Raw genomic sequence first — 12,480 nt, 5'->3', positions numbered from 1 at the left:
TGCTATCAGATATACTTATGTAACTGCTGTCTCTGTTCTCCCAGGCTGTTTTCTTTCTGAATGCACCTGCAGCAGAGCGATCTGTACCGCAGAGCGCCATTGCCGTTGTTGCAAGTAGTCAATCAAATACTTTACTTTGACAGGGTTTTATAGCAAACAGAATAGATCACTTCCAATTCACTTCATGGATTTATTGGATGTATTGCAAGTGTGGTCAGTAGCTTTGCATTGCTGTGCCTTTTGCAGATAACTCAGATGACCCCTCATGTTGGCCCCCCTAGCTGTAAAGGATAGCGTGCATAACTGCAGTCGTGCAACTGCATAACTACTGCAACTGGTGCCTTGACGGTATCGGACTATAACGATCCCGCTAACCCGTGCTGGCCTCCTCTTGCGTTCTCTCGTTCCCGGCATCTTCTAACGAACAGAACCTGAACCAGAACCCGCGCACCCTGCTGCCCAAGTTCTACGGGCTGTACTGCGTCCAGTCGGGGGGGAAGAACATCCGCATGGTGGTGATGAACAACGTGCTCCCCCGCGTGGTGAGGATGCACCTCAAGTACGACCTCAAGGGCTCCACCTACAAGCGGCGGGCCTCCAAGAAGGAGCGGGAGAAGTCCAGCCCCACCTTCAAGGACCTGGACTTCATGCAGGACCTTCAGGACGGGCTGATGCTGGACATTGACACCTACAACGCCCTGGTGAAGACCCTGCAGAGGGACTGCCTGGTGAGCACGGGGGGGTTCAGGCTGAGCGATCAAAATGCTTCCTCGTGCCGTGACCTCGATCTCAATTGGCGGGGCGCGATTTGGCAAGTAAGGGTTAGTTTCACACTTAAAAGCAGAAATAAGGAACTGCTGTTCAGCCACCTTCAGTGTCCTTACTTCCTTTCAGCGTGAAATTAACCTTTACCTGTTCCTTTGCAGCCATCACAATCTGGCGCGGCTCCCCGCTCAGACCTGGACACAATGTGTGTTTAAAGGCAGCGAACTGCAAACTAGAAGTGCCCAGAGGGAACTTCCTCTCTTGCTCGCATTTTTTGCTTCTGCCTCCAAAGCAGTTCAGCTGCGAGCTGGGAATGATCAACTCCATTATACAGTAAACCCCTCTTCCCTTAGTAGCGTGGACAGCTGTGTGCTGACCTCATTCTGTGATCTGTCTGAAGAATATTCAGAGCTGCCAAGGGCAATAACTTCGAAGTTTCCCAAGTGCTTTTTGAGGGTGACAAGCAAAATTGCTCTGGTCTCGGCTTTAGGTAACTGCGCACAATAGCCACGCACGTGTGTTTTAAGATGAGGGAAGCTGATTGGCCCCTGGGGTGTGACTGTTGTTTTCGACGCTGCCTGAAGTTAGGTGTGGTGCAGGTGGCGGCTGATGTTCTCTCGGGCCGTTGCCGTGTTTCCTGCTTGGCGCAGGTGCTGGAGAGTTTCAAGATCATGGACTACAGCCTGCTGCTGGGGGTGCACAACCTGGACCAGGCGGAGCGGGAACGCCAGACGGAGGGACCCGGGGGCTCCAGCGACGAGAAGAGGCCGGTGGCTCAGAAGGCGCTATATTCCACCGCCATGGAGTCCATCCAGGGCGGCGCCGCCTGCGGGGAGTCCATCGACACGGACGACATGTAAGAGCCCCGCCCCGAGCACGCCGCCGCGCCCCTGTCCGATGCACAAGCGAGCTGCCCGCTGTCTGCTCCACCCTCGTACCCATAATGCTCCTGGCACAAGTGCCGAGCACAGACAGAGCTGTCAACGCCAGGTCTGGTGTGTAGAACAAACCCAAATAGATCCTTGGTCAGAGACGAGGACCGGCTGCAGTTCACAGTGGCAGAGAGGGTCAGGTTGTGTGCGACTCCGTTAACGTTGTGGCGATTGTTTTTCCCTCTCCTGGCAGGATGGGAGGTATCCCAGCCGTAAATGGGAAAGGGGAACGTCTTTTACTCTACATTGGAATCATAGACATCCTGCAGTCATACAGGTAGGATGGCAGTAACTTCATGCGCTTTACTGCTCTCAGTCCAGTTTTACTGCCTCTTGAGCACTGTTGTAAAAATGGCATTGAGTGGTCATACGCGGTTATGTGATATGACTGTACAGCTTTTCATTTTTTCTCTGTGTTTGTAGACATTATAGAGCTGGCTCTGTAACTCACTCATGCAAGTTAATAATTAATAAAGTCTGTATATAGCCCATATAGTCTGTCTGATTTTCTAAAGGGGTATCTTTTCTCCCCCCCCCCCCTCACAGGCTAATCAAAAAATTGGAGCACACCTGGAAAGCTCTAGTTCACGATGGAGTGAGTAAAACGTTTTCTGTACTTCAGTAGTCCTATATTTTGTGATGAATGCTACCCTCCTTTCACAGCTTTCCTGCTGGGCAGTATGTAGGCCGCAGATAGCTGCCACACTAGAAACGAGGTCAGATCGTTACAACCTGGGAGAGGAGTCGATCCAGCTAAACTGAATTATTTAACACAGGCTGTGTGCCAGGGCGTCATCGGTCTGACCCCAAGTCTGGTTACACTTTGAATTCAGGGCTTCTGTAATTTCCCCAGTCTCCCTTCATGAGGGGAAAAAAGGCAACAAACACCCATTTTTAAAAGTAGTCAGGGCAAATATATCAGATTTAATCCTGGGTTTTTTTTCTTTTTGCGATCTTCACACTGCGTCCCTGCTGTTGTGTTTTGTTTCAGGACACGGTATCAGTCCACAGGCCCAGCTTCTATGCTGACAGATTCTTCAAATTCATGAGCACCACTGTCTTCAGAAAGAACTCCTGTGAGTGTCTCTCTGCACGAGGTGGGCGGGTGGATGTGCCCTGTATTCCGAGCACAACTTTGGTTTTGTAAAGTAAAACCATCTGGAAATCTGGTTGAGGCATCCTAAAATTGGGCCGGAGGTGTGTTTTTCAGTTTGGCTCCAGAGACTGAACCCTACTGCCTTTCCTCTGTCGATCTGTCCTCTCTGACTGTAGCCTTGAAGTCTTCACCCTCCAAGAAGATCCGCGGGCCCCTCACTGTGCCCAAGTACACTGGCCCGGGAGCCGCCTTCTCTGCCAGCCAGCTGCCCTCCGAGAGGGATGAGAACATCTACGACCTGCGAGGGGCCAGGAGCTTCCCCACTCTGGACGACGAGGGTAACCGCTCAGGCCAGGCCTCTGGTCCTGGCTAGGAACTGGCTGGCAATAATAATAGAAAAGCAAAATGTCGCGGAGAATTGTCCACAAATGTCCGTGTTTGATTCTGAAAACCACGGGGTGCAGGAACATTTCGTTTTTCCCAGCATGCTCTTTGGTGTCGTTGTTGGGCGGCGTGGCTAGGTAGCGGCACGTCATTCGAAGTCTGAAAGCTGCGCGCCGAACTCTGCCGAGCTTCCGTTCTCTGTCGCCTCCTGCAGGTCGGCCGGACCACCTGCCCTGCACTCCTCCCTCCTTCGAAGAAGCGACCACGGCGTCCATAGCAACGACGCTCTCCTCGACTTCGCTGTCCATCCCTGAGCGCTCCCCTTCGGACTCCTCCGAGCACCCACGCTACAGGTAACCTCAGCACAAACCCCCAATACGGGCCATAGGGCACCCCAACAGTTAACCAATGAGCTGGGTGAGGGGGGTCTGAGATGATTTTCTTGGCACGATTTGGAGGTGCAGCTTGAGTAGAGAGATGAGCTAGAAGGGAGTTCACAGCCACCAATTTTTTGCAAGCTCCCACACCAGACTATAATAGAGGGTTGTCAGAACACTTGAAACCTTTTACAGTTTGAGCATCCCTTGGGTTAGATTCTGCACTTTTAACTGTATATTCTAGCAATCTGTTTGCCATTTGAACTGGTTCCCCCACATTGTTCAGGAGATGGAAATGTCTTGTCAACATAAACACTGTCAACTCCAGGAGTTTTGGGGTGACACTTGGATTCGGGTGACATTAGCATCAGATGGCCAGCTGGTTCATTGTGTTAGCCCTGCACTTCCCATGAGGGGTAGGGCTAGGGTTGGCTCAGGGTTCGAGGGCGGAGATATGCCTGTATGGTTGAGGAACCTGCAGGTGCACCTTGAGACTTGAGCAGCACAGACATGTGTGTTTCATGCAGGGAGCAAGCGGGCCCAGGTATTAAAGTGTTGTACTCGAGGCGGTGTGGCTGCAGTTCGACATGGTGACCGGGCTTGTTCTCTCTTTCCAGGAGACACACCCAGTCATGTGGACACGCGGGCAGGTGAGCACGAGCACAGAAAACCAGACTTTTAACAACCGAACAAAAAAATAAACCGAAAAAATAAACCCCCTTCGCCTCCAGACCTCCAGTGCTGCTGTGTCCTCCTCAGGCTCAGGGTTAGCCTGGGCAGCCTCCCCTTGTCAGTTCCAGTGTGAAAAATGAGGGCGCAGGGCTGGTGAAAACAGCGCTGTGAGGGTTTTTTTTTATCCACGCAGATCCCACGATGAGGACCTGCAGACAATCACGGTGGAGGTGGAGCTGAAGAGACACGACAGCGAGCCCGCCGTCGTCCCCCGGCCCTCCCTGGAGAGGAGGTATCCCCTCACCGCCTCACCAGCTCCCCGCCCGCCCGCCCGCCCGGGCCTGGCGCAAGCCCACAGCCCTCCCGCGACACGCTTTGACGGCGCCATCCTCGGAAACCTCAGCACGTGTCAAAACCCGTTTTTCACCACAGGCAGTACGCAGCTGCTGGTGCCGTTTCGAAACAAAGGCTGCATACAAAGCTGACTGGCCTTTTCGGGCAACCTTGTGGCAAAACATGGCAGAACACACGCAAAACTGACTTTGCGGCACGTACCCCTGTGGACAGCAGCCGTGGACACTGAGGTGTGCCATACAGCTTAAACCCAGGTGCTTTCACACATGCACAACCATCACGGACACAGAGATGAGCCTAGGCCAGTGCAGTGCCCCCTGGTGTCTCCTGTCAGCCAGCGCCGGTCATGCTCCCCATGATGCTGTTTGCACCTGTACCAGCGTCCCGTTGCTCAGTTATGCCAGCTGTCTTTAGAAGCTTCCTTCCTGTATAAATATGAAGCACGTACACCTGAAGAAGGCTCCACGGCCGAAACGTTGTGTTCTCTTTCTTCTTTTTTTCAGCATGGAATAAACCTATTACTTGTTCCTTTAAAATCTGCATTATCCTAAATTTAAACAAGAAAATCTTTAAATACCATCAGAATGTCTCTCTTACCAAGGAATGGGGGGGGGGGGGAGTTCAAGAAGGAAAGAGGAAAATGGAGATTTAGTGATTGTGGGAAGACCTGGAAGGACATTTGTGTTCCCCTTGGCTGAGAGTGGAATACTTCAGTGACACCACAGCGCCCCCTGGAGTTTGGATGTCTAATGTCCATGTCTTCCTGTGTGTCTTTGTCTCCAGTTATATCCCAGAAGCCTCCTCCTCCGTGCCGCCCAGTCCGAAGGTGGTGGTGGAGCCCGATGCTTCGAGCCAGCTGTCTGAGTCCACCAGCCACGCTTCTGTAGAAGATGAAGAGGACGTGCCAATCACCGACATCTACTTTGTAAGCCCGGGTCTTAACACAGGCCTGATCTGTACTTGATTTTAACTGCCCCCCCTCCTATCCACTGAAAGACCCTGGAACTACGCATTCAGTATGAACAAAATGTAGGTCATCCATGTTGAAAAGGAACTGCAGTTTTTCAAAGCTGCTGCATTTCTCTATCGCCAAAATGTCTTTGAGGGTGCAGGAGAGGAGGGCTTGTACAAGTCTTTGGCATAAGGCTCCTAGTTTTTTTTCCAGAGAAGATTTTTTCCACAGCTCGGTTGGATTTAAAAAAAAAAGTCCTTCTTTGAGGCAATCTTGGAATTGAGCCTCAGAACCTTTAGGCATTTCTTACTTGCCTGAGTAATTAAAATAATCAGGATTTGGTTGAGATCATTAATGGGTTTCACCAGAGAACCCTATAGTCCTCTGAGGACAAGAGACTGGGTTAACTGATTCAAGGGCACTGATACACCACTCACAAAACACAGCACTGCGACACAGCTGTGTTCTGTGACTGTTTTAAGAGAGCTCAAAGCCCAGGCTGTGTGGAATATGGACTAAGACCAGCTCTTCTGAAACAAACAGCCACATGTCAGAGTTGACACAGGAGTCTTGGGTCTTGCAGGCACGAGGTTCTTGAATGTTCTTTTAAATAAGCCACACAACAGGACAAGGTCCATGTTTGTGTTGAAGACTTCTTTGCTAGGGTTTCAAGAAACATATGCAATGTCTTCATTTTTTCCATGCTGAACAGAGATGCTGAGATGTTAGGTCTTAGCAGAAACCTCTCCACTCTTGCAAGACAGATATGAATTATTTTAAATTATTTAACAGTGGTGCAGAGATCAGACCGTGAGGTGGAGGGTAGTGAATGAGCCCTCTCTGACAAGGTAGGGGCGGGTAAACTCACTGTTTCCTCTTCGGTATCCCAGAAGAGCCCTCTGTAAAGATACCTGTAGCTCTGGGGGCGGCTGTCTGGCTGTGTATCAGAGGATAAACACTTGGCTGTTCTTCAGGGCAGCTGTCTGGATGAGTCTGTGGAGCTGTAGGGTGAGAAAACCGCGTGTTTGACCGACAGTGTGCAGTTTCTTGTATGGATTTCTATTTCTTTGTCTTGTGCATAGATGGCGACTAGAATCCTAGTTAACCCCAGAATAATTCCTTTACCTTTTCCGCTCTCCTCTTTAACTTCAGCCTGGACTCAGGGCTGCTCAAGGCTTGTCTTTCTTCAGCTTCCGTGCACTGAAAATAAAGGTGCTATCTGGGCCCCTATGAGTCGAGCTGCAGAAACAAACGCAGACGCTCGCTCTAGGCTGGGCACAGCCGAGGTGTCACGGAAACAAAGTGCTTCAAAGGCACAGGCTGAAAGAGGGAAGCTGTAGACAGACAGCATGTTGCAATGCAGTGCGCTCACAGCATGCCCCTTTACCCTGCTCTGTTGTGGTTGTGTGGATGCTTTTTCTCTTGCATGTTTTCTTTTTTGAATGTAGACACCTGTTTAGAAACAGCCGTCTAGTGGTTTTGGCTGAGGTTATGTCTACGGGTACTGAAATGCTCCAGAATGCCTTGTGTTTTTTGGTTCTTTGTAAAGCCAGCAAACCTGTGCTAAGTTCTGTCTTGAGGGCAGTTTTGTGTTGTTCTAATGTAATTTCCTTTGCTGACTTAAGATCTAAATGTGTGTAACTCTGCACACCCACCTGGTTACACTGCAGCTGCCCTCCATTCCCCCACCCCCAGGTGTAACAGGGGAAAATGTTCCTAATTTTCGCACTGTGGAGGCAGAGAACGTGAAGATGGTTTTGAACAGGAAGTGACATTGTAGACGAGGAAGTGATGTCTTCCTTCAAGGCCAGTGGCTTTTAGAAAGATGGCAGCTCTTTCACTTTCTGCCTCCATCGTTCCAAGCACTTAGAAATCAACAGAATAATAACAACCTATAAAGACTTGCTGGATTTTGTCTCTCTAGGACCACGGTTATCCATCCTTGCAGATACAAATAAAGGGCCTGTATGGGATCTTCAATTTGTTTTACAGATTTCCGGTTAGACTAGTCAGTTGTGAGACCACAGTCCCCCCAAAATACACTCATGTTCCTTGTCCCCTCTTCCCATTTAAACTCTTTACGGCCTGAATTTTGGGGGTTTTTTGTTAAAAAAAACTAAGATGTGCTCATATTATAGGAATGCATCCTTTGGTAGAAAGATAACACAGACATTTTTTCATTGGCGCCCAACAATATTTACCAGAAAGGAGACAGGAAGTCTCTCTGCTCCTGTGTGGAATATGTTAATCATTCTGATGTAGAGTTTTTCAAGGATCATTACTGAGATACATTCATTGAATAATGATCCAGCTACAAACAGTGATCCGAGATCCACTCTGCCCGTCTACCCTGTTTGATAGTCAGTAGCTAACTGAGCCGAGAATCTCATTCAGCCGTTTCCTGAAGGAGGCAGCAGATCGGCTTCAAGCACATGGCTGGGTAGCTTGTTCCACACTCCCCCCTTCGGGTGAAGTAGCTTCGGTTCTTCGTTTTAAATACACTCCCCTGTAGTTTTCACTTGTGTCCCCTGGCTGGTGTGTCTGCTGCTCATTTTGAAGAAGCCCCCTGGATCTGAGGGTTTGGAATAGTGTTCTTGTATCGGCATTTTGCAGTGCTTTAGATTGAGTGCTGCTGAAACGTTTCCATGTGTTGCTCCCCCAAGGTGTGTCGTAGGCAGGATCCAGGACTCTCCGGTCGGGCTCATTGAGCAGCAGGAAGGGAATGGCGGGGAGAAGGCAAGCTTCGTTAAGAGCCTCGTTGTGCCATTAGCATAATCAAAATGAGCATAATCAGCCTCTTGTGCGGAACACCAGGCTCTCCAGGGGCACCCATGCCTGCATCACAGCTCTGTTTCCTCCACTGCATTTATTCATTTCTTCCCTGATCCAACCTTTTCTTCGGCTCTAACCACAGCGCCCCCTAATGGTGGCTGGGGCAGGTGCGTCCTAGAGGACCCTTGGGGAGATGGTGCAGGTTTGCAGGCTGGGACGGGCAGCTAACCTGTCATTCATTCATTCATTCATTCATTCATTCATTCATCTCTTAATTTAATTCATTTCCTGGTTTGCTTCCGTGCCCCTGCTCCGTTCATGCTGTGTTTCATTTTGTGTTTGTGTCTTTCTGCTTCTCTCTCATCCTCCTCCTCCTCTCGCTCTGCGGCGCCGTCAGTTCTCGGACGGCGGGTGCTGGGTGTACTCCCCCGTGCTGCGCCGTGCCAGGCGCCAGGCGGGCAGCGCCTCTAGCGTAAGTTCCGAGGGAAACAGTTCTCGAACCCCTGCCCGTTCTAGGTCCCTTAAAGATCTAGCTCGCACCCCATCCTGTCATGCTTGCCATTCCTAGATGTTCCTTGTCGGAGAGCGATTGAGCCACGCTGGCGGCCTATTCCACCAAAAATAGCCTCCTAGCTTCTCAGATCTAACAGCAAGGCAGGGGGGCAAAGGAGCAAGTAAGGGCAACTAATTGCCTGTATTTTTTTTTTAATCTGAAGCTCCTTGAAGAGTTCTAATCTTGACCAGTGCTGTTTTGTATCATAGTTTGGTACTACTGTTGTTTTGCAATCTTCTTGTGTACATTTTGTGTTGATGAGCTCTTGATGTGAAAGACACGATTCCCCTAGGGGCGGTAAAGATTCATTCAGATTCGAGGGCGGCACAGTAGTGTGAAGACCATTGCATCGTCAATTATGTAGACCCATAAGAGCTGCAGTTTCCAAGGCAGATGTGCAGGAGAAGACATGACACTTCATGCCTGCCCAGCCTAATACTTTATTAAGCCTTCAGCTGTGGTGGAAATGGACATCAGAAACAGGGAATAGCTGTAGACACCTCTGGGTGGTTCTGTACTGCACTGATTGTCACAGCATCAGAGCAGCAGTTTCTTAATATCTTGTAGGAAAAGCAGATCCCATGGTAAACAGACCTCAGCCACTCACATGGTGCTGTAAGAGATGTCCTCTCCTTGTCTTCAGCCCTGTGGAGTGCTTTAATCAGGAGAGGCCCATTTCTGGTGGCATGCTCACGAGACCAACAGGCTCCTCCAGTGCCCCGAAGTGGACCGCTGTTCCAGAACTGCCCCGGGGTTCTGCTCCTGCCCAGAGGGGTCCGGTTCAATAATTCAGCTCCGTCTCATTTCACATTCACACAAGATGTCGGGGAGTGTTTTTTGAAAGAAAAGGGAGACAGAAAAAAGGGAGGACTGTCTGCATTATTTTCCAACCTAAAAAAATCTAGTTTTTCAGTGCAGTTGCTGAGCATAAGAGAGCTGAAAATCCCATCAGGTGGTTGTTGGGTCTTGTGAAATGTTTTGCCCTGGTAGGGAGGATGTACCCTTGGGCAGGGAAATAAAAGCAAGAATTTCGATTTTAGTGAAAAAAATGATCATGCCAAGTATTCGATCTTCAAAAATGTCAGTGGTATTGGGCTTGCTCTTAATAGAGGTATATAGGAGGCAGGTGGTGAATTCCATATTTTCAGTCCTCTTTGGAGGTTTTGCTCTCCTTTCCGCCTTTTTTATTCTTTCATGAGCCCTTTTTTCATGCAGGTCTCTCTTTTCTCTTTCCTGTCTTTCTGGGCTGTCTTTCCGTCTGTGGCTAATCTGCTGCGCCCCCTGGTGGCTTCTCGTATTATAACAGCCTCCCGAGGACAGGAGCTGGGTGTACTCCCCTCTGCACTATGGGACCCCGCCCCCCTCCGTGTCAGACGGGGAGAGCGAAACCGTAAGTGACAGATATCCACGCCCCCCCACCCCCCAACCCCACCCCTCCTCCCGCCTTCCGTGGTCTTGGGCTGCAGTTTGCGAAACAGGCGCCGTCCTTCGGATGAGACGTGAAACCGAGGTCCTGACTCTCTGTGGTCCTTAAAAATGCATTTCTCGAAAAGAGTAGGGGTGTTACCCCGGCATCCTGACCAATTGGCCTTTACCAGTCATGGCCTCCTAATAATCCCCCTCTCTGAACTGGCGTCATCCCTCTGCTCTCCTCCCCACTGAGAGCTGGTGTGTGGGGAGTGGACTGGCGCATCATCCAGGTGGGGCTGCACACTGGTGGTGGTGGAGGGGATCCCCATGACCTGTAAAGCGCTTTGAATGGAGGGTCCAGAAAGGCGCTATAGAAGTGTAAGCAATTATTATGAATAATTATCATTATTAACAGCACAGGGTTCCCACAGGTCCTGGAGCTCCTGCGGTTGTAGAAAGCTGAATGTCCTGACATCCCGTGCAGTCGACGCTTATATGAGAGCAATCTGCCGGGGAAACCTGCTGAAATTCCCGGTCTGAACAGTCCGTGTAGCATTGTGGGAGCCCTGGCGTGGTGTGCTCTGTAGTGTTGAGCTAGCAAATTCCCCAGTTTTGCTCTGTGGGTAGTTTGACCCCAGAGCTTCTCATGAGATCCGCCCTGTGAAAGCCTGTCTTGTTCCCTGTGTCTTTGAGGACACTATTCTTATTGCACTTCGTTCTTTTCCCCCCCCCCAAAAGAATTTTGGTGCACGTATTTCAGTCCACGTAAACCTGAGCAGAGAAAAGGCTCTTTTTTTGTCTTGGGGGGGGGGAATTATCTTACCTCTGCAGTTTTAGCCGCTGTTAGGCTGACAGGAGCAGCTGCTCATTCTTTCATTTTAACTGATGCAGTGATACATGATTCCATTTCTTGGCCCAGCCTGGTCTCGATGGTAATGGGTTGCATTTTGAAGCCGCAGGTGTGTATGGGACACACCTCACTCCTGGCTCCCGAAGATATCTGTCCTGGCTTTAGAGAAAATGAACGGCTTTTTTTCTGTCCAGTTGTCAGAGTAATCTTGCTTCCTGGAGGTGGGGGCAGTTTCCAGATTGCAAACTCATTTAACTCTTTTCAGGAATCGTGTGTTGGGGTGTTATAGAGTCATTGGAGGTGTGTGGTAGGGTAACACAGGGTTATAGCTCAGCTCCAGCTGTCTGAGCTGTAGCTGAACACTGACCATCTGCCCAAGACCACATTGGAGTCCATGGGGAAACTTCACTGAGATGCAAAGCAATTTGCTGTTTCAAACTGAGGGCTGTTTTAAGAGTAAAAACTACAGGGTGAATGAGTGCATTGCATTACGACATTCAGATCTGGGATACAAGCTTAAGGAATTCTGGAAAGCACCGACTGAAGGTGTCTCCTGCCACAGTGACTGAGCAGCTGTTGCCAGTCATCAGCAGCTCAAGGGGAAAGGTTTGATTCTTTCACATAAATACGAAGAAGCTTATGAAATGGGTTCTATTTTTAAAAAGCTGCACAATCACATCTGTCACTTCCCTGAATGGCTACAAGTGAAATCTTTGCAGGAAGGACCCGATAGCTTGTCCGATTGTCATACAGAACTGCACTTTGGTTGCAATCAGGGCTGTGGGAGCACAATGGAGTGGAGCTCTTCTGAAGGGTTGCCTGATAAGATAAGATTACTTTGTTGGCTGTATACAATTTCCTGCAGTAGGAATTTGTATTTTCGCAGACCCCAGCTTGCTCTCCATGAGACACACAGACAGGGAGAGAAGTTTGGGGTCAGAGCGCAGGGTCAGCCATTTATACGGCGACCCTGGAGCAGTTGGGGTTAAGGGCCTTGCTCAGGGGCCCAATGGAGTAGGATTCCTCTGCCGGCTGCAGGATTTGAACCGGCAACCTTCCAGCCACAGGCGCAGATCCTGAGCCACACAGCCACCGCCCCGCCCCATGGAGAGGTGTACTTCATGGGATTGAGTCATGCAATTTGCAGTCCGTGCCCCCTCCAGTATCCTGGTATAAGTGCTGTTAGCTGAGGACAGCAGCTTTCCTGCCTAGGAAGGAGGAGAGTAGATTTTCGTTGTCCAGGGTGGATCAGTAACTGTGTGAAGATGAAGTGTGATCTGGAGTTTTTTTTAATTGGAATCAGGTGATGAATTCAGTAATGATGGTCTGGATTTTTCTTAATTGGAATCAGCTGACGAATTCA

At 49.8% G+C, this 12,480-nt stretch overlaps 2 protein-coding genes across 7 annotated transcripts in view; both read left to right on the top strand.

Moving 5' to 3' along the window:
* hnrnpm (heterogeneous nuclear ribonucleoprotein M) overlaps positions 1-12,480 on the top strand; it is a 102,036-nt gene that overhangs the window by 32,749 nt on the left and 56,807 nt on the right. The gene's annotated exons all lie outside the window — the stretch shown is intronic.
* Positions 1-12,480, top strand: part of pip5k1ca (phosphatidylinositol-4-phosphate 5-kinase, type I, gamma a) — a 50,690-nt gene that overhangs the window by 33,320 nt on the left and 4,890 nt on the right. For 3 of the 6 annotated variants that reach the window (XM_069186118.1, XM_069186115.1, XM_069186119.1), the window contains 11 exons: positions 429-728; positions 1,416-1,621; positions 1,891-1,974; positions 2,244-2,292; positions 2,689-2,773; positions 2,970-3,131; positions 3,392-3,530; positions 4,172-4,204; positions 4,420-4,518; positions 5,364-5,505; positions 8,702-10,156. In XM_069186118.1, the coding sequence (XP_069042219.1) occupies positions 429-728; positions 1,416-1,621; positions 1,891-1,974; positions 2,244-2,292; positions 2,689-2,773; positions 2,970-3,131; positions 3,392-3,530; positions 4,172-4,204; positions 4,420-4,518; positions 5,364-5,505; positions 8,702-8,872 (1,470 nt within the window). In that variant the 3' untranslated portion in view covers positions 8,873-10,156. The other 3 variants (XM_069186116.1, XM_069186117.1, XM_069186120.1) reach the window with 3 other exon arrangements.

Source organism: Lepisosteus oculatus, chromosome 29 (genome assembly GCF_040954835.1).
Source record: "Lepisosteus oculatus isolate fLepOcu1 chromosome 29, fLepOcu1.hap2, whole genome shotgun sequence".
In the NCBI taxonomy this organism is placed as follows: Eukaryota; Metazoa; Chordata; class Actinopteri; order Semionotiformes; family Lepisosteidae; genus Lepisosteus; species Lepisosteus oculatus.
The sequence above is the reverse complement of the archived record's forward strand: the minus strand, read 5'-3'. Positions and strand labels throughout refer to the sequence as shown.